We start from the raw sequence: 26,225 nt of genomic DNA, 5'->3' as shown, positions 1-26,225 counted from the left end.
TTTTTCTTTCCTTCAGCTTTTCCTCTTTATTTTCTTTTCCTCACATTTTCCTCACATTTTCTGGAACCAAACATACGCTTTATGTTTTTCAATTTTCTCTTTGGGGTTGCAATTCCCTTTTCCATTTCTCCAGTTCTTATGTCCATCTCCACCCCCCCATACGCAAAAAGCCATAAGATGAATATTAATTTATCTTCCACCACTTCAAAATGATTTGTAAGTGAGTTACATGAAGGAAATATGCAAAGCTTGGTTAAAAACCTTCCATCCAAGATATTCCTCATACTGCTGGAGATTGTTGACTTCTGTTACTCCAGAAAGACCTGAATCCTATCACCCATTGCATCGTTAAAATCTATTAACAGCTTCCCGCCTAACTCTTCTGCTGCATCATCCAACAGTTCTTTGATGTTAACCCCCCCGAGAGCTGTGGAAAGAGAACGTTCAAAATTTTTAGTTAATCATTTCGAGGACTAGCATGAAACAGACACCAAAATTTAGTATTTCTTTTTAAAATGCAGATGATACCTGGAACTATATTTGTGATTCCTTCCAAGAATCCAGCCTGTGACAAAAGAAAAAACAAACCATGGTTGCTTTTGTTAACAAATTCCAGCAAGATATGATTAATCATATAAGAACAAACCTTTATGCTCATATAGACATGTAGATTTGGACCCAAAAAAAAAAAATGTAAAATAAAAGGGAAGGGAATCTTGCAGAAATTCCAAAGCAAGCTATGCATCAATGGGGTGTGCTTCTCAAACAGTTCATTCATTCAAATAAATAATGTGTACCCTTGGAGAAAGAAATGGAACATGATTATGACACAGTTTCATTTGATGGAAAATCTTCAGGATTGTTTCGAACATTCAAATTACTTCATCACAATGAGAGAACTACATGTAATCATGTGAGGCAGCAGGGCCATGTTATCCAATGCATCAGACTAATTGCATAATCATAGATAAATATTATTATATAAGACGGTTTGACCAGAGAAACTAAACTAGGGTAATTATCAGTCAGTTCTAAACTTTGAAGGCATTACTCTGACATAAAATCCAAGTTATATAAAGTACAATTAGAAGGCATCAGTGGTCGCTTGAAGAGGATAGGTGACTTACAGGAATCCTGACATCAAGTTTATCAATTCCATCTCTTCCAGTGATTTTGATTCTCAATGTGCGAGACCAGATCCCTGCAAAAGGAACCTTTGAACCATCTGGACCATAGTACGCATCAGGAGTTAACACTTCCACAACAGGATCCTGTGAATTTTGACCTCTCTGCTGTGTATCATCTTGAGCCCTCTGTTGACTACTGTATGTATTGCTGCTTGCTGGCATGTAACCCATGTTTATAAGAATTAGAAAAAGCAAAAGGGATGCTATTTCAGTCAGAAAGAAACTTAGGAGCTCTTCCAGAATCAGGAAAACCTGGCCAAATTATATTCTGACCTCAATTCAAATTATTTGAACAATGTTTGATACTATGTTGCAAAGTGCTTGCTTTCTAAGAAAACTTTCAAAATAACAGCATTGTTGTCACATGACCGACTGCATAGCATGAATTTTTCTATTTTCAGAGAGTCCTGGAGAGAGAGCCAGTTGATATTAAGTTCTAGGCCAAAGGTTTAGACTCCATGTCAGAAGCCCAATAAGATCAAACCAATTAGACTCCATACTAGAAGCCTTGCAAAACCAACTAAAGGCTAATAAGACCAAACTAGATAGACTCCATACCAGAAGCCTATCAAAACCAAGTAACAAAATTTATAACTTAACTCACCTCTCTGCCAAGACACCTGACCCTTGCTGGTTGCATAGCGCTTCTCTTCTTCATAATAAGAGTTGAAACCTAAAGTTTCCTTAATTTCCTCAAAAGTTGGCATGCTTCCAGGAGAAGGGATTCGGCCTCCTTTAATGGCTCTTAATGCATCCTGCAAATAGTTCAGTAAGGGTAATTAACTAAAAATACTAGTGTTTTTTTATATATGAGTTTGGTTTAACCAAATTAAAGAGAAATCCATTACTCTCTTTTTTTTTTGATAGGTTAAAAGAGTGATTAAATTAAAATCGCTTGAAAGAGGCAAATCAAAGTGTATCAAAGTACACAAACAGTATACAAAAAGCCAAAGGAAAGGGCAACAACAACCTACCCCCGAACCAAGCCTAAAGCTTACCATAACTGTCTAATAATGTTAGTTATATTTGACCAGCAACTTCAGTACATTAATCTACATACAATTTAACTTTGTTGGGTTCTCAAGTGACAGCTTTCTTGGCATTAACTCAAACAAATAGTGGTCTAGGTAGCCCTATGTCTAGCATTATATGTGTGTTCCAAGGTATACCACTAGACATGGAAGAAATCCTCGATTATTGGGGTGTCAATACATATCATGGAATATTAGAGTGAACCTTTTATTTAAATCACATATGTTCAAACCCATTTAAATAAATATGCTCATAACAAATTGTCAGCAACATTTAAAACTAAATGATTGTTGCCTCAGTCAAGACAGGGAGCTGAAATGCAATATTTTCAATGTTTCCTGTCCCTCAATGGACAACTTTATAGCCTAAGTGATCATACTTACTGGAAAATAAAGGAGAATTATTGAAAAAGAATTGGCAAAAATGATAATTTGAACCTTCTTGTGTAGCAGCTTTGGAAAGAACAAGTATCCTAGTGTGTTGCAAGGCCAACTTGACCTACTCTTCAATGTGGAAGAGTGTTAGCCCCCTGATGGCAACAATGCTGCACAAGGCCAGTGGGTGACACCTCATACCCACAAGCATGGCTTATGGCATGAAGGTAACATGCAAAAGGAAAAACAAGATGGCTTGAGGGTGGTTGATGCAACTCAAATGCATAGGAGACACTAGGGTTGGCATGAGTAGCAAGCTGAGTTCAGCATGTGTGAATGGTTGCAGGCCATAGGCATGCAAAGTGTGCAGAAGATAGCAAATGCAGCACAAAGCACATACAACACATGGAACATGCACATGTGTGGCATGGCACTTATGTGAAAAATGAAGGTTGGAGTTCAAGTGTTTGATAATTTTTCCGTATGAAGTTTATGATTTTTAAGGGAATTTTTTCGATTGTAGATTACTTGGAAATAATTTCTATATTTATTAGATTTATTAGAAAACCTATCATGTTTGCTCAAGCATACTTAATATCTCTTCTTGTTAAGAGTGGAAATGGGTTAAAATTCTCTTTATTGGGCAAAGTGGTTGTTTAGAGGACCATGTGAGGCATTGGCTAGGTTAGCTTCCTAAGGCCACGAGGCACACTTAGGGACACCCCTACGGGCATCACTCTGTTGGCTGGCACAACGGTATAATGCCTTAAATGCATGCCATGGGTGCAGTGTCATGTCATGGTGCAGCTTGACCTGGGGCTACAAAAAAAGCGGGTAAAGCATCAGTGTGGGTAATAAAGGCATTTTACCACATGGCACGTTGAACCTCGACAAGTGCAAGGCGTGAAAAGCTTTGAAGGGCTGCATCATGGGCATAATGCTATGGGCAGTGACTTGAACAACATGGGCATCATGCCCTGGTGAAAACAAAGGAGTCATGGGCTGGCATGACTTCATAGCCACTAATATGATGGTGCCTTAGAGCTTGGGTTAGACATGCATATGTGGGCTGAGGCAAAGTTAAGACATAGACAGTGACAATGATAGGCTGTGCTGAGGCAATGCAAGACTGGGATTGAGGCAATGCAAGACTGTGGGATTGAGACAATGCAAGGTCCTGTGCCAAGATAAGGTGTTGGGCAGGCAATTTGTGGGTTGAGCATGACAGGGTTGGCAATAGATGTGTGCTAGATGTGCTATTTATGCTGATAATAAATGTTGTTTGGCATGTGTATGCAAGACAGTTGTTGAGTCATCCCATGCATGGCCTTTGTTGAGAATAGACATGACTATTGGCATCCAACTGATGAGACGAAGGGTTGTTGGGACAATACATTGGATGTTTGACATTAGGGTAATTACGAGGGTTACATAACTACTCTTACCTCACACAGCTGACTCGTTTGAATCCAAATGGGTTGCTTGAATTCAAATGGGCAGATGCATATGTGGGACCAGACACCAGCAATGCATATTTAGGCATCCAAAACAGAGAGGATGTTTTTTGTGTAGTCCAAGTGTTGGAACACTCGAACAATTTTGTATTCTTGTAGGTTGAGTAAATATACAAGATGAGAGTTGTCTTCCTTTAATTGTAGAGTGTTCTCTTTCCTTACTATTGCCTACCTGATTCAATTGAGGGCTGGCAAAGTAGGGATTTAGTGCCATACATTACAGGGAAAAAAAAAGACGGTTTTTGCGGGTGTAACAAAGAGCATGGTTATCCTTGGCTGTGATTCCAGGATGTGATTGAGGAATTCTGCAAACCCAACTTCCTTTCTTCAGTAGTTTCCTCCTCAACAAGAAAGTTATCCATAAATTACATCCTTCCTAGTTATTATCTCCTATAACCATAATGCTGTCTGGTATCAACAATAAGTTATGCCTGTCTTGGGTAAGGATAAGGAAGAACATTATCAATTTAACACAATTAGTTTTGAATTTTCTCAAATTTGTTCCTATAAATTGTGACCAGAGCTGGAATTATTGCAAAACAGACAACATATTGGGCATCATTGAGGTCCAGAGACTGACCTTCCTGCAAATCTTGGGGTGATTTATAGATGGGCACACATATTGGTTAACTTGGGGGCAGATTTCTGGCTGGGTGGGTTGGGGGATTGGGTCACGCCATCGAAACTTTCAGTGGACACTATATGAGTTGCTGTTTTGTTTTACATTTTAATTTTTTTTTTTCTTCTAATTTTCTTTTTACCGTCTCCATATTGTTTAGAAGGACTTCCCATCCTCTGCATAATGTCATCTTCAAAAATTTTATTCTTTGTTTCTTAGTTTTAAAAAGGTAGAAAAAAGACAATCTTGAAATCCAGGTACAGTAAAACCGAAATTCCTATAGCATAGCAATCAAGTATACAGAAAAATCATATTTCTCAATGATATACAGTAATAGTAATAAGACAACCATGTATCTTATTTCCTTTAGGTGTTTAAACAAAATGGATCATGTTCAAGTTTACACCAAAAACTCAGATTTATCATTGTGAAGATTAAATCCTGCAGTTAGTGCTCCATCACATCCATGACATTAGCCAAACATTTCAGACACTTGAAGTAAAAGGAAAAAACAAATGAAGGTATCTGACCTGCATTGCTCGAATAGATACACCAATCAAGGAAAGTGGATAAACAACAATTTTATATCCAACATCCTCAAGTTCAATGGGATTGAGTATTGGTGTTTTCCCCCCTCCTTCAAGCATATTAGCCTACAGAGGTAAAAGAGCTTTCTCAGTTAGTACGACTTATTTATTGTTCTTTCCTGAAGTTCTAGAATCATTGATGATAGGATCAATCAGGTTCTCACTTCTAAATGGACTCATAAAATGCATATAGTGGGCATGTAAAAATTTTTTTTTACCATTCATATGAAAGGAACTAAATGTGAAATCATTGAGAGTGCAGACCATATCAAATGAGGTGAAAGAAGCTTCATATATTCCTTATGCAACTGGAAAAATCCAAATCTTCCAGGAGGATGTATAAGATGGTTCGTGGATGTGCAAAATTCAAAATACATGCTTATAAAATTTATTTTCCCCAAGGAAAGAAACGATGAGCACAATACTTCTAGTCAAATCCTCAACTTTTGTCTCTTACCATAGATTAATCAACTCAAGTTGCAAAGCAGTTTATAGAATTCCAAGATCTTCGGCAATAACAATTACCAATAAAATCAGTCCTATCCAATGGTAATAATCTGGCTCAACACTTTCCATGTTGCCAACCACATACCAATTGTATCCATATGCACAAGTAAAATGTAGGACTTAAATGTAATAGTAGACAAAGTTAAACATAGTAAGAACTTTGAGTTACTCGTCTGGATTGCCATAGATCCCATGTAAAAATACTGGACAAACTATTAAACAGTATGTTAAATCATTGAGCTTACATTTAGAAATAACAATAACCAATTTTCAAATAATATGATCAATTGAAGAGGACCTTTTTTGAAACAATTGGTGATCATGAATAGGTAAAAAGAAAACGTGTATTAAACAGAGAAACGCCAAAAAAGCACCCCAAAGTGCACAAGGAGAAAACAAAGAGCACTGACAATGCCTACAAAAATGAAAGAGGGACTAACAAAAAACACCGCCCCTCAAAGAGCCCCTATCCAATCCACAAAATCTACAATAGAGGAAAAATCCAAAACTATAAACAATTTGGACCATGCCCAAAGATTACAAAGAAAAACAAGCTTAATTCCCTTATCAGAAAGCTCTTTGTTGTCGAACACCCTATTGTTCCTTTCCTTCCAAACCGTCCAAAAAAGACACAAAGGAGCAGCTCGCCAAACCTTTTTCCTTTTCCTACCCACAAAGGTGTCAAACTTAAGAGCAACTCTCTCATTGAAGAGGGCAAATCCCAAGACACACCAAACAGAGAAAATAGAAGGTGTCAAATAACCCGGGTCTTGCCATAATAGATGAGAATGTGATCAACCGATTCTTCCTCTTCATGACAAAGAAAACATCTGTTTGCCACTGATCACCCTCTCCTCCTTAAATGATCCAATGTTAAGGCTTTATCCTAAGTAGCCTCCCAAGCAAAGAAACTCACCTTAGACAGCACCCAAGAATTCGAAATGACTACAACTAGGAAATTCAAAAGACCTCCCGGCTCCAAAATCTTGTACATAGCTTTAACAGAAAATTTTACACTCTTCTCCCCTGTCCACACTAGTCTATCCTCCTCATCACTACTCACCCTCCACCTTTGCAATCTCAAGAGAAACCTTTCGACCAAATCCACCTCCCAATCATTGAGCCTCCCTAGAAAAGCGGGAAACCCAACAATCCCTTTCAAAATAGGGATGACAACAGGGTAGGTATGGGACTAGCCACCCCTACCCCATTCCTGTCTCGATTATATAATTTTGATAATCCCATCCCCGTCCCAAATGTGTTTTTGGGACGGGATGGGACGAGGCTGGTTGGGTCGGAGTGGAGCAGGGCATGTATATTGCAACTATTTGACTAGGCTGAAAAAAATATTATTCTATGACTACCACTGCTTGAAGCCATGCATCTATATTATGTTTTTTTCCTAGGGAATTATGTCTTTGACAACAAATAGAGCCTATTAAACATAACATGAGTCTCTGGAATTTCAATAAGCACTATCTAGGTTCTCATATTTAAGCTACAAATAAACAACCCAAAAAATCTCAAATCCATCAACTAAAACTAGAAAAATATGAAAAACAAGACATATTTCTAACAAAGCCTCAAAACTTAAGAGTTTTCTTACCTAGAAGGGAGGAATCCATAGAAACCCTAATAATTTGTTGTCTACAAATTTGGTATTCTAGTTTTTAGAGCAAAAAGTGTGCTTTTGGGTTGATACGGGAAGAAGCAATTTAGGAAGAAATGAGAAAATGAGAGCTCTCTTATTGTTTTACGAGCGAAAAGAACCTTAGAAATTTAGGAAGAAATGATTATATATATGGATTTTTTGGGTATTTTGTAATGTTATAAGGGTAAATTGGTAGTTTACATATAGGGTAGGGCAGTTACTACAAAACCCATCCCCGCCTCGAACCCAATTCGGGTTTTTATATACTCCCCAAACCCGTTCTATACCCAAATAATATATTCCCATACCCATCCTAATAGGGGCGAGTGACCCGATTTACGCGCAAAATTGCCATTCCTACTTCAGAAGAAGGGCTTCATGTGTTTGCCACCCAAGCCTCTTTGGAAATGACTAAAGTAAATAAAAAAGGGAAAGTAGATCTTAGTGGTTTGTCTCCATACCACTTGCCTAACTAGAATCTCACCCTCCTCTCATTAGACACAGAGAAAGCCACTTTGCTTTCCAAAAAGTCTCATCCCTTCCTTATGGCTTTCTAGAGATCGACCTTATACCCATGTCTCACTTCACGGGATCTTCACCCGCCATCCTCTTTCCCATATTCTCCGTTGATGACTTTTTGCCAAAGAAGCCCCCTATCCACCACAAAACGCCAACTCCTCTTGCACAACAATGCTCTATTGAGGGATGCTAGGTGCCTCACTCCCAACCCTCCCTTGCTTTTATCAGAGCAAATTATTGCCCACCAAACCAAATGGGGTTTCCGTTCCAAGGCCCCTCTTACACAAAGAAAGTTCCTTTGAATTTGCTTTAACCTCAACCTGATTGTCCTCGGGATACAAAAAAGGGGCATAAAATAAATAGGCATACTGGAGAGGGTGCTACGAATCAGAGTGAGTCTCCTGCCTTTGGAAATGTATTGCCTCTTCCACAAAGCCAGTCTTTTACGCAACCTCTCCTGCACACCATCCTAAATCGTAATGGACTTAAAAGAAGCACCTAACAAGAGGGCCAAATCAAAAGAGGGAAGGGCACCAACCTTACACCCAAACCAAAATGAAGACTAAGCCTTATTCCGTGCAATGCTAGCAAATTTTGTCCTCAAATTAGAGACAATATTTGGGAAAATGGAAAATAAATGAATAAAAAATAGAAGTATTCACAATTTAGTACTGATACAATTGAGGCAATTGTGTGCAAAAGACATTAAGCATGAAAGGAACATCTAATATTTTTACAAGTTACATTCAAGCGACAAGCAAAATACACAACTAGCATAAATATTATTAAAACTATGTTCCAAATTATTTTACAAATGAAAACCTAACTACACAAGTATTATAATAGTAAAATGCTAATTTTCCTAAGTATAGAAATTTGACATAGGATATATATCAGATTCTTCATATGGCATGTGAAACAAAAAAATGTTACCATTTTTGGAACAAAAGGAGCAATCTCACAGAAGGCCTTCATCTCTTCTCTTGAAGAAAGTGCATCAATGAAAAGGACATCTGCTCCAGCACTAGCAAAAGCCCGTGATCTCCAGAGTGATTCATCAAAAGACACAGCCTGACGAGAATCAGTTCGTGCTACGATAACAATGTCAGAGCCAGTCTCTTTACGAGCATCAATGGCTGCTTTTATCCGCATCACTGCTTCCTCCCTAGACACCACTTTCCTACCACGTGTATGACCACAAGCTTTTGGAGACACCTTGATATAACATTATATCATAAGCAAGAGTTCTAACATGTTCTGAATACCATGTACGCATATATTATACTTGTCAAAAGACAGAAAGTTATGCATATATTTGTTTCTTTTAATAATTAGAAAATAACAAACTTAATAGTCTATCTGACAAAATTGGCTGCAGAAGAGGAAAGCATACTTTTGACTCCAAAAGCTTATGTTTATTAATGAAAAACAATGGGTTCAGTTAAGAATAGGTTGTTTCTGATATATAAGAAAAATACAACAATGATGACATAGGGAAAACATTTGATACAAGCTAATCGAAGTGAATTGAAAAGTTCTCAAAAGAACTTAAAAGCCCAAGTAAAAATTCATAATAATCAAGTCTCTTATGTGGTCACAGATTTCACTTGTAATAACTTTATTTATTTATTTATTTTGATAGATTAGGTTTCACTTGTAATAACATAAAACCCTAAGAACTGACTAAAGTTCATGTTAGTACTTAATTAAGTTTAATATACCCATACTGATGTAGGACAACCCTAGGATGGTTGTCTACACTCAAATAAGTGGGCTAGGGTTTTTACTTTTAGGGTGTAAAAAGAGGAACAAGGAATAAAGTTTATGGTAGAGAAAAATTAAATGAAAAAATAGTAAAGAGAAAGAAGATATAACGAAGAAAAGATGGAAACCTTAGAGGCTCATTATGGCCATTTAGAAGTTTCACCTAGAAGAAAATTGATGGAGTCTCATCATTGAGGATTGCAATACTTGCAATAAAATAAAAAAAATAGTATTATTAATATTACTCAGTTCATTCATTTGATTTACATTGATTAGCCTTATTTATAGGCTTCTCTAAAAAATCCAAAATCTACTAGGATTCTAACAAGCTCTTATGACTCTAATTCTAATTATCTTATAACCTAACTAGCTAATCCTAATTTGACTCCAACAAATACTAATACTAATTTAATTGCAATTAATATTAATCCTAATTTAATTCCAAGTTATACTAATCCTAATTTAATTGCAACTAATACTAGTTCCCTTTTTTGATATATATCTTGGATATTCATCCCCATCACATACATTCATAGCATAAATGAAAACTAACAAGAGAATAAAAAATTCTCATTAAGCCTAGCTAGAGTAGTTGAACAGCATTGCCACAGTACAGCACCACTACAATTACTAGATGTGATGTGAACAGTAACTGCTTCAACAAACCCACTTTAAAACAATTGCCTCGGCTGTTGGATCCTAAACATGGCATCTGTTCTACATTTCTCAAAGACGAATCTCTGGAACTCTGTGGTTCTCAGAAGCCTCCTACTTCTATTGCTCACAAGCTCTAAGATACACAATCCATTCCCTCTTATCAGTATCATGTGCTTGTCCAATTCCATCTCTTCTTTCTCAAAGTTCAAGGTTATAAGAGCATGTCTACTTCTCTATATGATTTTGGTCTAAGAACCTCTATTCCCATCTGCTGCCTTGATTTTGAAGAATTCTCTCCTGATGATGCAGAAGCAGGACCTTCTATCAGTCTTCTGCTCCTTCTCATGTCCCTTTCTTGTTACATATATATATATATATAATGTAACAGATGAAATGTCATCATGTAACAGATGAAATGTTATCAATTACAGATCAATATTTTTTACTACTTGATAACTAAACCCTCTAAATATCCACACTAGGCATTTACTTAGACAAGTTCTCAAATCCAAAGAAGTGGGAATCCATTGAATCCAATGCCTAGATTTGTGTCTGCATCCTACAATCCCACTTGAACTGGTGAAACATTTTAAATTAGTGTAAACCAATTTTGAAATACTACTGAGAAATATGATTACCAATTCAAAGAACTCTTTCACATCAATCTTGAGTAAAAACTAAGTAGCCACAAACTTGATAGTGTGATTGTGTGTGAGTGTGTGTGTGTGAGAGAGAGAGAGAGCTGTTGAGCAATTAATGAGAAAGATGAGCAGATTGAGCAATTACCGAGAAAGATGAAAAAATTGTTTAATACAAAGGAACTACTGATGAATATCAAAATTTTCTTAAAGATATCAACCTGATCTTCAAGAATGATCCCTGCAAAGCCAGCTCGAATAAAGTCTTTGACGGTTCTCTTAACATTCATTGCATTCCCATATCCATTATCCCCATCCCCAATGACAGGAATTGACACAGCTTGGGTGATTTGTCGCCCTTGATCCAACATTTCTCCATAGGAAATGAGACCCACATCTGGCAAGCCCAATCTAGCAGCCGATATTGAAAATCCTAATGAGAGCACAAAGCATAATTCATAAATTTGTCCATCTACTTAAAATGTTGGGCAAGAAGAACTTTGAACAAGACAATAAAAACTTCAGACCCCCATGCAATAATTCAAGCTTGATACAATTCATTTTAGATAGTAATCTCAAAAGCCTTTGGATTATGCTGTTAGTATAATCATCAATATTTTTTTTTTATCAGAACTTGATAATAATACATATGATTTTCACCATTTTATATTAAGAAATTTCCATATCATTTCATCTTTTGCTACTGACAGGAAAATTAAGGATGAAAAAATTGATGAACCCATTAATTCCCAACAAAATATAATTTGTGAAGTTCAAAGTCCTTCTCAAACTAGTTTCAGAATAATCCTTATGGGAACTGATGGAGACAAGTGGAAGCCATCTTTAAAAGTTTATCAAAGGTGCAAAGGAGCGGGCTCTAAAGCCCAAACTTTAATTTGACACTCTCTGGATGATAATGGGCTTAGTTAGGACCTTATATAATTCAATATGGGTTCAGCCTAGAAAGTATTTTCCAAAATCAAATTATGGGCCTAGTCAATGGTTATAAGTTACCATTTCTAGTCATTATTATTGTCATTTTCCAATAGTCTTTAATATGGTCTAGTAGTCAGTCCAGCTTTTGTTATTTTCAAGTTGCATTATTACTATGTGACTAGGTCTAAGGAGTTATAAGTCCCTAGAAAGTGTTATATGGAAGTTGATTAGTCTTTTGAAAGGAATCAATGAATGAATGAATTTCCAGCAGCCACCGTTTTCTTTGTGTGATACAAAGAGTACTTGGGTGTGAAGCCTAAAGGTTTCTAGGAGTGATTCCTAGGGTACTTTCATTTATACACTACTCTCCTTGCATTTTACTTTCTATACTGCATCAAGAACTCATCATAACAATGAATTCTAGATAAGACATGTCAGCATACTGGGTCATCCAAAAATGTGGTAACAATAATAATTAAATCCAAACCAAAAGTTTAAAAGAGATAAATTCAAGTAAAGTATTGATTGGCTTTCCTTTTGTATTTTGGGTACATGATCAGGAACTGTCATAATATCACAACAAACATATAACACCAGTAAAATGTATATGAAAAAAAATTAAATGCAGATGGTATAGAATGAAAAACAATCAACTTATTAAAAAAAAAAAAAGAAACCAGGAAAACACACTCTTTAGCCCTTAACGAAGGCAGTATAATCAAACCATGCAAGAAAGAAACATTTGTACTCAATAAACTAATCATTCCACATTATATGTTCTAGGTATGACTTCAAGAAATGATTTTAGAATGTGAAACAATGATCCCTGCTTGTTAGAGGCGCATGGTCTCAGATTTGATTCCCCTCACAGGGAATCCTTGGATCATCTAATGCTAGCTGTGGTGGGCACGGTCGGTCACCTTGGGGTTTGTTAACGAAGGGTGGGCCTAAAGGACCCTGTTGTTAGCCCCTTAGCCCCTTGACCCAATGATGGAATAAGGGCCTCATGTAGGCCTTGCACCCATGGGGACCCTAGGCCATGAGCAAGGAGAACTTTGAGGTTTGGTGGTTCAGCCACAGGAAACTAAGTGAGGAGACTAGCACAAATTGTTACGGCTGCGCGCGCACCAAGTGCGCATCAAGCATGAACCGCGCATGCATTAGTCCAGCGTACACGTGCGCGCACCAAGCCGCACTTGTATGCACACCTTGCACACATCCTGCGCACTTGGGCATCTCCAATAGTGGACTCGCGCCCTAAGAAGGCTATGGTGACGGTGCAGATGGAGGGTGAGGTTATTGATGTAATATATTTATTAATAATTTAATATTCCATTATGTCTCTTGGTGGCAGGGGATTGATGTCAGGGGCAGCGCTAGCTACAGATTGGCTATTAAAATGAAGGAAATCAAGAAGAATTTGAAAGTTTGGAACAAAGAGGTTTTTGGGAGGTTGGAAACCAATAAAGCCTCAGCCCTAGAACAAGTAGACTTTTGGGATCGGGTGGCAAGTGAGAGAAATTTGACTGTGGAGGAAGCTGAGTTAAAAAAGGAAGCCAAAGACTCCTTTAAGAAATGGGTTCTATTGGAGGAAGCTCATTGGAGACAGCATTCAAGGGTGATTTGGCTAAGGGAGGGGGATAGAAATACGGGGTTCTTTCATAGAATGGCGAGTGCTCATCGGAGAAACAATGCTATGGGCAGAATTAAGGTTAATGGGGAGTGGCTGGTAGAGGAGCAGGAGGTGAAAGAAGGCATTGTGAATTCGTTTCAGCAGTTGCTTACTGAAGATATGGAGTGGCAGGCAGATATTGGTAATATTCCGGTGGGTTGTATCAGCCAGCAAGAAGCAGAGAGTCTAGAAGTCCCATTTGCAGAAATTGAGATTCACTCGGCGCTGATGGAGATGAATGGGGACAAAGCCCCTGGCCCGGATGGTTTTACTGTAGCATTCTGGCAAAACGCATGGGACTTTACCAAAGAGGAGATCATGGAGATGTTTAAAGAATTTCACGAGCATAATACCTTTGTTAGGAGCCTCAACAATACTTTTCTGGTGTTGATACCTAAGAAAAGTGGGGCGGAGGATCTGGGAGACTTTAGACCTATCAGCTTGTTGGGGGGCCTCTATAAACTTTTGGCTAAAGTCTTAGCTAATAGGCTCAAAAAAGTGATTGGTAAGGTGGTCTCTAGTGCTCAAAATGCCTTTGTAATGGGGAGACAAATTCTGGATGCGTCCTTAATTGCTAATGAGGTGATAGACTCGTGGCAGAAGAGAAAAGAAAAGGGCCTTATCTGCAAATTGGATATAGAAAAAGCTTATGACAGCATTAATTGGAATTTCTTAATGAAGGTCCTTCATAAAATGGGTTTTGGGAACAAGTGGGTGGGATGGATGTGGAGCTGTGTGTCTTCTGCAAAATTCTCTATTCTTGTTAATGGAGTGCCAGCTGGGTTTTTCCCTACCACTAGAGGGCTTCGTCAAGGGGATCCTCTATCCCCTTACCTCTTTGTTATGGGAATGGAGATTCTGGACGTTCTCATCAGGAGAGCGGTGGAGGGGGGATATCTTTCAGGATGCAACATTCGGGGTGGTAGTAGAACTTCATTGCATATCTCCCACCTATTTTTTGCTGATGACACAATTGTGTTTTGTGAGGCAAGCAAAGATCAAGTCTCTCATCTAAGCTGGATTCTTTTTTGGTTTGAAGCGGTTTCGGGTCTTCGTATGAACCTAGCCAAAAGCGAAATCATTCCAGTTGGAGAAGTGGAGGAGATTCTTGAGTTGGCAGCTGAGTTAGGGTGCAGGGTGGGGTCTCTGCCTTCCCAATCCTTGGGTCTCCCTTTAGGGGTCCCCAATAGGGCGTCTTCTATGTGGGATGGAGTGGAAGAGAGGGTCAGGAGGAGACTTGCGCTTTGGAAAAGACAGTACATTTCCAAAGGGGGGCGGATCACTCTTATAAAAAGTATCTTGGCCAGTATGCCAATTTACCAAATGTCTATCTTTCGTATGCCTAAGTCCGTTGCTAAAAGAGTGGAGAAAATCCAAAGAGACTTCCTATGGGGGGGTGGAAACTTGGAAGGAAAGATTCATCTAGTAAAATGGGATGTGGTCTGCACAGAAAAACGCAATGGAGGGCTAGAATTAAGGAGAATAGCCACTCTGAATAGAGCTTTGTTGGGCAAGTGGACCTGGAGGTTTGCGTGTGAAAGGGATAACCTTTGGAAACAAGTGATTTCTACGAAATATGGGCAAGAGGAACATGGGTGGAGGGCTAAGAAGGTTAGTGGGGCGGCTGGAGTTGGGGTCTGGAAGGAGATTATGAAAGAATCTGAATGGTGCTGGGAAAATTTGGCTTTTCTAGTTGGGAAGGGTTCCAAAATTAAATTTTGGAAAGATAGCTGGTGCACTGAAACTCCGTTGTCCCAATGCTTCAACCATCTTTTTGTCCTTGTCGTGCATAGAGATGCTTCGATTGAGGAGATGTGGGACCATCATTCGGGCCAAGAAGATTGGAATCTTGTTTTTGTGAGGGATTTCAATGATTGGGAACTGGATATGGTTGGTGATTTGCTCCATACTCTGAGGGGTCATAGGCTTTCCTTGGAGGAAGACTCAGTCAAATGGAGGCAAGGAAGAAATGGTCTCTTCAGGGTTAAAGAAGCTTATAGGATGTTGGATAAACCTAATGCCACAATGTTTCCCGCAAGGAGAATATGGGTGGATAGGGTACCAACTAAAGTCTGCTTTTTTGCTTGGGAGGCTACATGGGGGAAGGTGCTCACTCTGGATAGGCTTCAGATAAGAGGGGTGCAACTCCCAAATTGTTGCTTTTTGTGTGGTTGTGAAGAAGAGAATGTAAATCATATTCTTTTACACTGTATAGTGACTAGAGCTCTTTGGGATATTATTTTTGGGTTGTTAGATATTAAGTGGGTCCTCCCAGAATCGGTTAAGGAGGCTTTAACCTCCTGGAGGGGTTCTTTTGTTGGGAAGAAAAGGAAACAGATATGGAAATCCATTCCGCTGTGTATTTTTTGGACGGTCTGGAAGGAGAGGAATAGGTTAGCCTTTAGGGGGGGTGTGGTGAATGTTCAGAGGTTAAAGAATTCTTTTGTTTGTAACTTATGGAATTGGGCCAAAGTGTATTTAGGTGAGGAGGCTTTCTCCCTTATAGGCTTCTTGAAGTGGATAGCTTCCACTTGAGGGGAGGTAGCTCTTTTTGGTCCTTTTTCTTTTTTGAGGCTGTAGCCATCTTGTATACTCCCTGTATGCTCTGTGGCGTTTAGCCTTTTTTAATGCATATCTTGTTTACTTATCAAAAAAAAAATATTCCATTATGTCTCCTCAAGGGGGTGGTCTGATGTCTCTTCCAAACATCTTGAGAACGACTCGTAATGCTCTTTAAGGGTGGGTAGGTGACTTAAGGGGTCACCAAAGCCAAGTCTTGGCTACACCAAGGGGGCACCATGGCACAACCTTTTTCTTTTTTGAGGCTGTAGCCATCTTGTATACTCCCTGTATGCTCTGTGGCGTTTAGCCTTTTTTAATGCATATCTTGTTTACTTATAAAAAAAAAAATATTCCATTATGTCTCCTCAAGGGGGTGGTCTGATGTCTCTTCCAAACATCTTGAGAACGACTCGTAATGCTCTTTAAGGGTGGGTAGGTGACTTAAGGGGTCACCAAAGCCAAGTCTTGGCTACACCAAGGGGGCACCATGGCACAACCTTTTTCTTTTTTGAGGCTGTAGCCATCTTGTATACTCCCTGTATGCTTTGTGGCGTTTAGCCTTTTTTAATGCATATCTTGTTTACTTATAAAAAAAAAAATATTCCATTATGTCTCCTCAAGGGGGTGGTCTGATGTCTCTTCCAAACATCTTGAGAACGACTCGTAATGCTCTTTAAGGGTGGGTAGGTGACTTAAGGGGTCACCAAAGCCAAGTCTTGGCTACACCAAGCGGGCACCATGGCACAACCTTTTTCTTTTTTGAGGCTGTAGCCATCTTGTATACTCCCTGTATGCTCTGTGGCGTTTAGCCTTTTTTAATGCATATCTTGTTTACTTATCAAAAAAAAAAAATTCCATTATGTCTCCTCAAGGGGGTGGTCTGATGTCTTTTCCAAACATCTTGAGAACGACTCGTAATGCTCTTTAAGGGTGGGTAGGTGACTTAAGGGGTCACCAAAGCCAAGTCTTGGCTACACCAAGGGGGCACCATGGCACAACCTTGGGCATGCCTTGGAAACACGGATGACACACTAGCATCCACACATAGGCTCCACGACATGTGTGGTGTGCACCCTATGGCCACAAAGGCACGGGGCCTAGCGCGGCCTATCCCCTCCTCACGCTGGCACAAGGGTGCCTAAAGACTTGTGCACTAAGTTGGTTCGAGAAGCCATAGACGCAATGCCATGGCTCGATGGGGTGACTAGACATGCAACCGACTCAAACCCAACATGCCTATGCATGGCACAGGGCTGCAATGCCTTGTGCACAAGGATGACCAAGCCATGGGCGCAATGCCATGGCTCAGTGTTGTGACTTAGGTGGCTTACAGCAGACAGACCGGTGGGATTGGTGGTGCATGGCATGAACAAGACATCAGTAAGCCTTGCAATCAGTGGGAGCCAAACACAAGCCCTATGCCATGGGCACCTTGACATGGCATGGGCTCAGGCATCAATGTGGGGGAAGGCACATTAATGAATCAGATGCACATGATCAGATGTGTGATGTTGGTCCAAAGAGCCTTTGATCAGAAGCACCTTGATGGACATCTGTTCATAGGAGGCACCTTGTTAAGGGAACTCGTCAACAGTAGCTCTATGAGAGATGGCTTGAGACAATAGCTAGAGGCATCTTGAAGGTTGGTGATCAGTGCAGCACATGGGAGGGCTCAACTTGACTCAATAAAGGGAACATACAGGTGGTTGATGGGTTGTAGCTGGTGCGAAGAGACACCTTGGTTCGAAGGGGTATCTCCAACTAGGTGGTTATGGGTAGTTGCATAACCACTAGCAATCTCCTGGTTTGAAATTTGAATGGGAAACTGTAGGTTGTGAGATATAAAAAGGCTCTTGCATAATAGAGACAGGGAGATAGACATTTGAATGCTTAGACAAGATTGTTAAGCATTGTGATTCTCTTACTCTTATAAAGTGTTGAGACACTTGAGACAATTTTGTATCTTGTAGTTGTTGATTGAATAACACAAGTTGGGAACATAGTTGTGAAAGGTGCGCCTAGGCTCTAGACGGCGCAACGCAACCCTTCGACGCCTCCACTGAAGGCAAGCGACACCTCTTCACAAAGGCACCACTTAGGTGTGCAAGGCGCTCGCCTCCGGCAAGGTGCAACACGACCCACAGGTGTGCCTCCATCCCTTATCTTCTTCTTCTTCTTCTTCCAGGCGCTCGCCTCCGGCAAGACATGACACGACACAACCCACAAGTGTGCCTCCATCCCTTATCAGGCGATGAGTTGCAGAGAACAGAAAGAAGCCCTTTTTTTTATTTATTTATTATCTGAGACCAAAATGTCGTTTTGGTCTGCTCTTTTAAAATAACAAGGTCCAAAATGATGTCGTTTTGGACCTTCAATTTTTTTTAAAAAAAAATGGTCAAAACAATGTTGTTTTGGCCCCTATTGTTTTAAAAGAACAAGGACCAAAACGACATCGTTTTGGCCCTTTTTATTTTAAAAAAAACAAGCCAAAACGACGTCATTTTGAAGCATGTTCTTTTAAAATAAAAAACAGGCCAAAAAGACGTCATTTTGGCCATGTCTTTTATTCTAGCCCCTTTTCTGGTTGTTATCACCCGACAACACCCAAAAAAAATTGCCCTAGCCTCTACTGTGTTGTGAAGAAGCGAAGAGGACAAAGAAGAAAACGAAAAATAGAGGAAATATAGACATACCTTTCCGGGACCTTGTTATTTTTCTATTTTCTTCACTTTTCTGTATTTTTTTTTGTTCTTGTCTCATAACTCTCATTGGCATTTTTTTTTTCAAAATAAATATTATATTTTGACATGAAAGTTTTACTAAATAAAAATAAACAAATAAAAAACACTTTCATGTGCATATTTTTTGTTAATATGATATGCATATATATATTTTTTTATTTTCTTAATTTAATTATAATTATTTTATTGTAGTATAGATAATTTGTTTGCAAAATGGATAATGAGAATGAAACTCAAGTGGACTCTAGTGCAAGTGGAAGAAAAGATCCCTGATGGAACTCGCTTGCCAAATGAAAAAAATTTGAACTCCATCATATGCATTTTTTTGTGATAAAGTAACCAAATGAGGCATATATAGACACAAACAACATCTTGTAGGTGGATATAGAAATGCTAAAAAGTGTAGAAAATGTCTGGAACATGTTAGAGAAGAAACGGAAGAGTATATGAGTTCTAAAAAAGTCAAAAAGAGCAAATGAATATGGGGAGTGAAAATGTTAATGAAGATTTGTTTGGTTTGGAAGATGAAGATTTTGGTGAGGAGATTAATAGTAGAATGAATGTCACCAACATTTCTAGTGGAGGTAGTAACCGAGAAAGAAGTAGTGGTAAGATGTTTTCTTCAAAAAAACCAAGACAAAAAGGTCTCATGGATCATTTTTTCACTCTTAATGCAGAGATGGTTGTTCAAAATCGAAAGAATGGGAAGATGAACCAAACTACTATCAATGATGCCTACAAAAATGAAGCAAGAGAAAGAGTTTGTATGCTTATCACAAGGTGGATGTATGAGGCTACTATTCCATTTAATGCAATCACATATCCGAGTTTCCAACCAATGATTGAGGCTATTGGTCAATATGGTGTGGGTATGAAGGGACCAACTCTTCATGAGGTAAGAGTTACTAACCTCGAGAAAGAATTGACTCTTACAAAAGATTTGATGAAGGATCATATGGTGAAATGGAAAAAAAAATGGATGTTCAATTATGTCGGATGGATGGGCCGATAGGAAAGAGAAAACTTTGGTGAACTTTTTGGTTAATTGTTCAAAGGGAACCATGTTTATGCAATCCATTGATGCTTTTTCGATGATTAAGACAGGAGAAAAGATGTTTGAGTTACTTGACAAATGGATAGAGCAAGTTGGTGAGGAGAATGTTGTTATAATAGATAATCACTCAAGTTATGTGATGGCAGGTAACAAATATTATTTCTTGAATTTTTATTTAATTTTAAAATTTGAATTATTTATCTTGAGAACTTATGTAAATTTATTATCTACAATGTCGCATAGAGAGGTTGTTAGAATTAAAGTGCCCGCATTTGTATTGGACATCATGTGCTGCACATTGCCTTGACTTGATGTTGGAAGATATTAGAAAGGTACCAAACATCAAGAGGACATTGGAGAGGGTTATATCACTAAATAAGTACATTTATAATTGCTTAGGGCTACTCAACATGATGAGGCAATTTACTAGACAAAAGGAATTGCTTAGGCCTGCTAAGACTTCGTTTGCAACTGCTTTCATCACATTATCGCAATTGTATGAACAAAAAAAAAACTTGAGGAAGATGTTTACAAGTTCAGATTGGTCAGATTGTAAATGGGCAAAAGAACAGAAGGGGAAAACTATAGCCAACATAGTTCTAATGCCTTCATTTTGGAGCACTATTGTGTTTTGCTTAAAGGTTTCGAGTCCCCTTGTTTGTGTGCTTTGTTTGGTTGATGGTGAAAAAAAAAAAGCTCCTATGGGATACATCTATGAGGCCATGAATAGAGTTAAGAATACAATTGTGAGAAGTTTTAATGGAAATGAAGAGAAGTACAAAGAAATCTTCAAAATCATTGATGAGAGGTGGGAGATTCAGCTTCCTCAGCCTTTGCATGCGGAGGGGTATTTTTTTAACTCGAAATTCTTTAATGATAAACCAGAAATAGAGCATGATGCAGAGATTATGATTGATTTGTATAAATGCATCTTAAGGCTAACAAGAGACCCCTGCTAAGCAAGAAAAAGTTGCAGTCAAAGTGAGTTTGTACACAAATGCCCAAGGACTATTCGGGAATGAATTAGTTGTTAGGACAAGGAAGACTAGAGCACCAGATTAGTTATTTAGTTTTGTTTATTTAAATGATTATATTGTATTTTTGCTAAAATAGGTGAATTGTTTCACTAAATTATTAATATCTATACTACAGCTAAATGGTGGGCTGCATATGGAGCTTTGGCTCCAAATTTGCAAAGGTTTGCAATGAAAGTCCTCAACCTAACATGTAGTCCATCGGGTTGAGAATGGAATTGGAACATCTTTGAAAATGTAAGTGACCAAAATAATTACAAGTAATAGTCTAATAGAGTCTTACATGTAACTTAAAAGTTAAAAGTTAAAACTTTAAAATATATTTATGAGCTTATAAATTTTTGCAGATTCATAGCAAGAGGAGCAATAGGTTAGATCATCAACGCTTGAATGATTTGGTATACATTAAGTATAGTCGAGCCTTGAAGAGAAGATACAATGAACATGACACCATTGACCCAATTTCCTTTAAAGATATAGATGATAGCAATGAGTGGTTGATAGGAAGAATGGAATATGGGGATCCTCATGGAGGTGCACAAAATGATTTTGTATTTGATGATGATAATTTGATATGGGGTGATGTGGGTAGAGCTACTGGAGTTGAGGAGGCTAGGTTTGATGCTAGAGCTCGAGCAAGCTCAAGCATAATACCACGACCAACGGGGATAGCTTCAAGCTCTAAAACTTTGCCTTCTCATTCACTAATAGATGAAGATGAAGATGGAGAAATGGTTGATTCAGCAAATGAGGAAGATGGGGAAGGCTACAAATGTGATGATGGAAATGATGATGATGATTTTGTTGATTTAGAGGACAAGTGATGATTGATTGTTGTAGACAAATTTGTTATTTAAGTGATTTTTAATGATGTTTTTGAATTGTAGACAAATTTCATGTTTGGTTTGGAACCTTTGGATTTGGATATGTATTAAGCTATTAGCAATCATGATGCTTTGTTTTTATGCTTGGACTTCTTTATTTTTATTTTTTTGTTGATTAAACTAAAGTTTTGGATGATATTTGATGATTTATGTGTTTAGGACAAATAAATGATTGTTAAATTTGATTATATTATATAAAAATATATATGTAAATTAGGGTGCACCTCACTTCACTAAAGCCCACGCCTTAGGTGCGCCTTACGCCTCATGCTCCAGGAGTACTTTACGCCTTGGTGCGCCTTGAGTCTTTTAAAATTATAGTTGGGAAGGATTCCAGTAATTGACTTGGCCTCTTTACACTGCTTTTGTGAGACATTTAGAGAAGGTTAGCTAAGAAAGGGTTCTTAGCACCGCACACTCAGAGAAAAAAGTTGGGTGTATCTCAAGGGTGTGACACCTGCCATGGTGAGGATCCTTGCTGATCAGGGGGGAAAAACTTGATCCCTAACATACAAAGTCTCAAATTCCATATATCAGAAACAAACTATAGCTTTCATTTTTTTACAGAAAAAAATCAGACATGCATTTGCAGTAGTTTCTATGTTGGACATTAACTACATGCATGATGAAGTGTCAAAATCTAATGGGAAGGCAGAGTGGATTGAGAAGAAAGAGGGTGTTGGAGGGAATGGCTATGCAACAAAGGGTGATTCTTGCAAGCGGAGAGGTCCTATGGGCCAAGAAACTGGGGCCTGCTAAGAGGGAAAGGCAAACCCCTGACATAATAGACTCCACATTGATACTAACACCAATTCCCTGAACATCAGCATGCCCCCTTCTCTCACATCCCAGCTGAAACAAGCTCGATTTGCATTTGACCTATCCTTGTCTCAATCAACTTTCAACTCTAACCATTAAACCAAGATTTTCAACCCAATAGTAAGCACTCACTAGTGGCATGACTAAGCTGGATATTAAAATGCACCAAGTCCATGTCCGAACACCAATAACAAAACCAATCACCATCACTGATGTGTGGTGGCCTGCAGCAATAGGGGTCCTTCTTTCAGAAACTAGAGGAGGGGGATTCCCCACTTAAACTGAGGAATTGGATCCCTCCTAGACAAGAGGAGGGCTTCATCTCCAACTCAACACATTAAGAGGAGGAAGGGGTTTTTGCTCCTCATGTCTTCACAGAGGACTCTTGCAAAGTAATCCTGCCAACAAAGAAGAGAGACCTTCTACAACATCCACCATAGACATTAGCATTGAAGGTGGATATTCATGCGAAGACCAAACAGTTGTGCCCAACAAAGAAATGAAAATTTCCTAGTTCATCATGAATAACCTTAAACACATTAGACGTTCTTAGTTATACACTTTAATTTTGCTTAAAGATAGAATGAGGAAAGAAAATGAAAATCAGGTTATTTAGTTGTGGCCTTGTGTCCTAAGTTATGAGGATGAAGCAAGCAATACATCTAGAAACACTCCAACATTGGGAGACTTGTACCCAAACCCATATAATATATGATATGGAATGTGGATCAATATGACTCATATGAATGGAAAATTGTCAGCCCACATGATATGGAATTGCCTCCATGCAGTACATTTTTTAGAAATGTCATATCATGAAGCTAATGTGCTACATTGGAAATATAGCATGAATCCAACAGGTGCACATGACATAGCAATCAGACAAACAAAAAGTGAAATAACAAAGAGCATTCAAGATCTCAGTACAGGTATATAAAATAGTAAAATAAACTGGATCTAAACCAAACCTAGATATTACAGAATGAAAATCCTCTTTGGTTTTATCTAATACAATGGTGCTCCCTTTAAAGAGTAAAAACAGTTTTCCTTAACAATTTAGTCCTTACTAGTTCATCTTCTATTGCAAGATCCTCCTTGAAGACTAGAACATATACTTCGTGGAATGAAAAACTGGACTTAAACAGAAGGATCTACAACCTATTCTATTATATTGAAGGTTATGGATGTCTGACATGAATTTTCTAAAATACCCCAGAATTTTTTTTTCTTTTTTGGAAAAATATAGGGGATAAAAGGAATTTAAAAAAAAAAATTCTTTAATAGGTAGCAATTAAAGAAATTAAAACTGGAATTTTAAGCAACTCAAAATTTGGAGACCAACCTTCCACACCTAGTAGTAAATCCTACAAACTTTTGAACTTTCTTCATCTAAACTTTTAAGGTGAGGAGCAATCTCCAATGCCTCTATTAGCAATCTAAATTAGGAATATATTTCCAAAACATAACTAGATGCAATGCTCATTGTTTTCAACGAAAACTGAATAAATTATTAGTGGAATGCGATGATAACGTCAAGCGAGGAGTTTGTGCCAATGCCTCTATTAGCAATTTAAAATAATAACACCATGAAAGAAAATTTTCTTGTAATGCCCATTTCAAAGGATGTTGGGCAAATCATCAAAAGTGGGCAAAATGCATTTTCAGAAACGAAAGAGATCCAATTAAAGCCCCTTAGATAGCCTATTAGTGGTTTTCATTGACTGTTCCTAAATGGCTAAATGCGTTTTATTCCATCTCTGCTACCTTCATCATTAATTTCCATTTCATTTTCTTCATCGATTTTATTGTTTATTCTTTCACAACAGTGCATCAAAATGGAATTCCCAAAATCATGCTCAACATTCACGGACGCAAAAAATTAATCAAATCGAACAAGACCTATAACATGAAACCACTGAAACAAACCAAATAAACATACATGGAGTCCAATCAAACAACACCCAGTGGTGAAAACCGGTGAAACAAGTGAAATACACATGCATACGAACCAATCAAGCAATAACCAAATCACGAAATCACCAAAACAACCCAAATACGCCGGCATGTAATCCAATCAAACAAATCACGAAATCGCCAAAACAACCCAAATAAGCCGGCATGTAATCCAATCAAACAACACCCATATCATGAAACCACTGAAACATCCCAAATACAACACAAATACCGCTAGTAAAACAGTATTGAAATCCAGCTCTCTCCACAAGCTGTGCACTGAGAGCATCGAAACAGGCAGGGCCCTGATGAACCCCGGGCGAATCGAGAATCCGGCGGAGCACCTTGGCCGGAGCCTCAGGCAAGGGAGCTTGATCTCCATAGGCAGCTGAAAGAGGAGGAATTGGCCTTGGTTCTGTTGAAGAATGAAAAGAAGTGGACATTTTGGGCAGGAGAAGTAGCCGTTGGAGAGGCGACCCCGATTTGAAATTTGAAGCAATCAGAGATGATGATGATGATAGAGGTGTTGAGTGAGCTTGGCGGTGGAAAGAGGATAAGGTGGGGATAGAGAAGTTGGGGCTTTTGATGACTGCTGCTGAAGCCTTCAGCATGATCCTGCTCTTTCTGTTGCGGTTGAAAATGGATAGTGGGTTACTAATCAATGGTAAGTCAAAGCATTACGTTAGTCTTCATCGATATTTTCGTTTGTGTCAGGAGTCAGGACTCGCAATGGGGACCCTCGTGGTGCTGACTACGGTATAAATTTAGGCTATCATCACTAAGCAGGATTCAAACCTAACACATGTGTGACTTACTGGACCACACTCCACTATTCCTCCCCCAAGCCACCTGACCTACCCTGACAGCTAATGTTATTCACTCACCCATGGTTTTAGGTTTTTCCATTTAAATTGGTGGCTTATACTCTTAAAAATTTAAATTACAAACTTAATAAAATGCGTTATTATTTCAATTTCAACTTATTTCATTATTATTTTAAAAAAATTATTTTAATATAGAAATGTTACACAAGTAATTATTTTTAATATTGTAACATTTCTGTATTAAAAGGGCATCAAGTCTACTAGCATACCATGTTATCACTAATATTAAAATATGAATTTCATTTGAATTGAATTTTGTGTAAATCTTAAATCTTCAGTGAGAGGATTGAATGTTAAACTTGTCACTTTATTCTCTTGTAAGTTTATGTCCATAAAAAATGTCTTATTTTAATTAAATTTTGTGTAAATCTTGAATCTTCAACAAATTTTGTGAGATGATTGAATATGAAGTTGTCACTTTATTCTCTTGTAAGTTTATATCCATAAAAAGGGTCTTATTTTGACTAAACTTTGTTTAAATATTGAGTCTTCAATAGATTTTATGAGAGGATTGAATATGAAAGTTGTCACTTTATTCTCTTGTAAGTTTATGTCCATAAAAAATGTCTTATTTTGACTAAACTTTGTTTAAATATTGAGTCTTCAACAGATTTTATGAGAGGATTGAATATGAAAG

General features: G+C 38.1%; 1 protein-coding gene across 1 annotated transcript; it reads right to left on the bottom strand.

Annotated features, from left to right (window-relative positions):
• Window positions 1-173: 173 nt before the first annotated feature.
• Window positions 174-25,555, bottom strand: LOC100244697 (uncharacterized). Its single transcript, XM_002267605.5, has 8 exons — window positions 24,937-25,555; window positions 11,271-11,482; window positions 8,924-9,205; window positions 5,257-5,379; window positions 1,792-1,942; window positions 1,128-1,342; window positions 529-565; window positions 174-427 (listed from the first exon to the last, which is right to left on the bottom strand). The coding sequence occupies exons 1-8, from the start codon at window positions 25,313-25,315 to the stop codon at window positions 309-311; spliced, it is 1,518 nt and encodes a 505-aa protein (XP_002267641.1). The 5' UTR covers window positions 25,316-25,555; the 3' UTR covers window positions 174-308.
• Window positions 25,556-26,225: the final 670 nt, after the last annotated feature.

This window comes from Vitis vinifera, chromosome 5 (assembly GCF_030704535.1).
Source record: "Vitis vinifera cultivar Pinot Noir 40024 chromosome 5, ASM3070453v1".
NCBI lineage: Eukaryota > Viridiplantae > Streptophyta > Magnoliopsida > Vitales > Vitaceae > Vitis > Vitis vinifera.
Note: the sequence above shows the minus strand (reverse complement) of the source record. Positions and strands in the feature narration are given on the sequence as shown.

Bases quoted from the DNA above. Each gene is read 5' to 3' on its own strand.
- LOC100244697 (XM_002267605.5), bottom strand. From the start codon at position 25,315: ATGCTGAAGGCTTCAGCAGCAGTCATCAAAAGCCCCAACTTCTCTATC. The intron at 1,943-5,256 runs GTCAGATACCTT...AACTATTTGCAG, and splicing joins TATCTATTCGAGCAATGCAG to GATGCATTAAGAGCCATTAA. The intron at 566-1,127 runs GTAAGTCACCTA...CTTTTGTCACAG, and splicing joins AACTTGATGTCAGGATTCCT to GCTGGATTCTTGGAAGGAAT.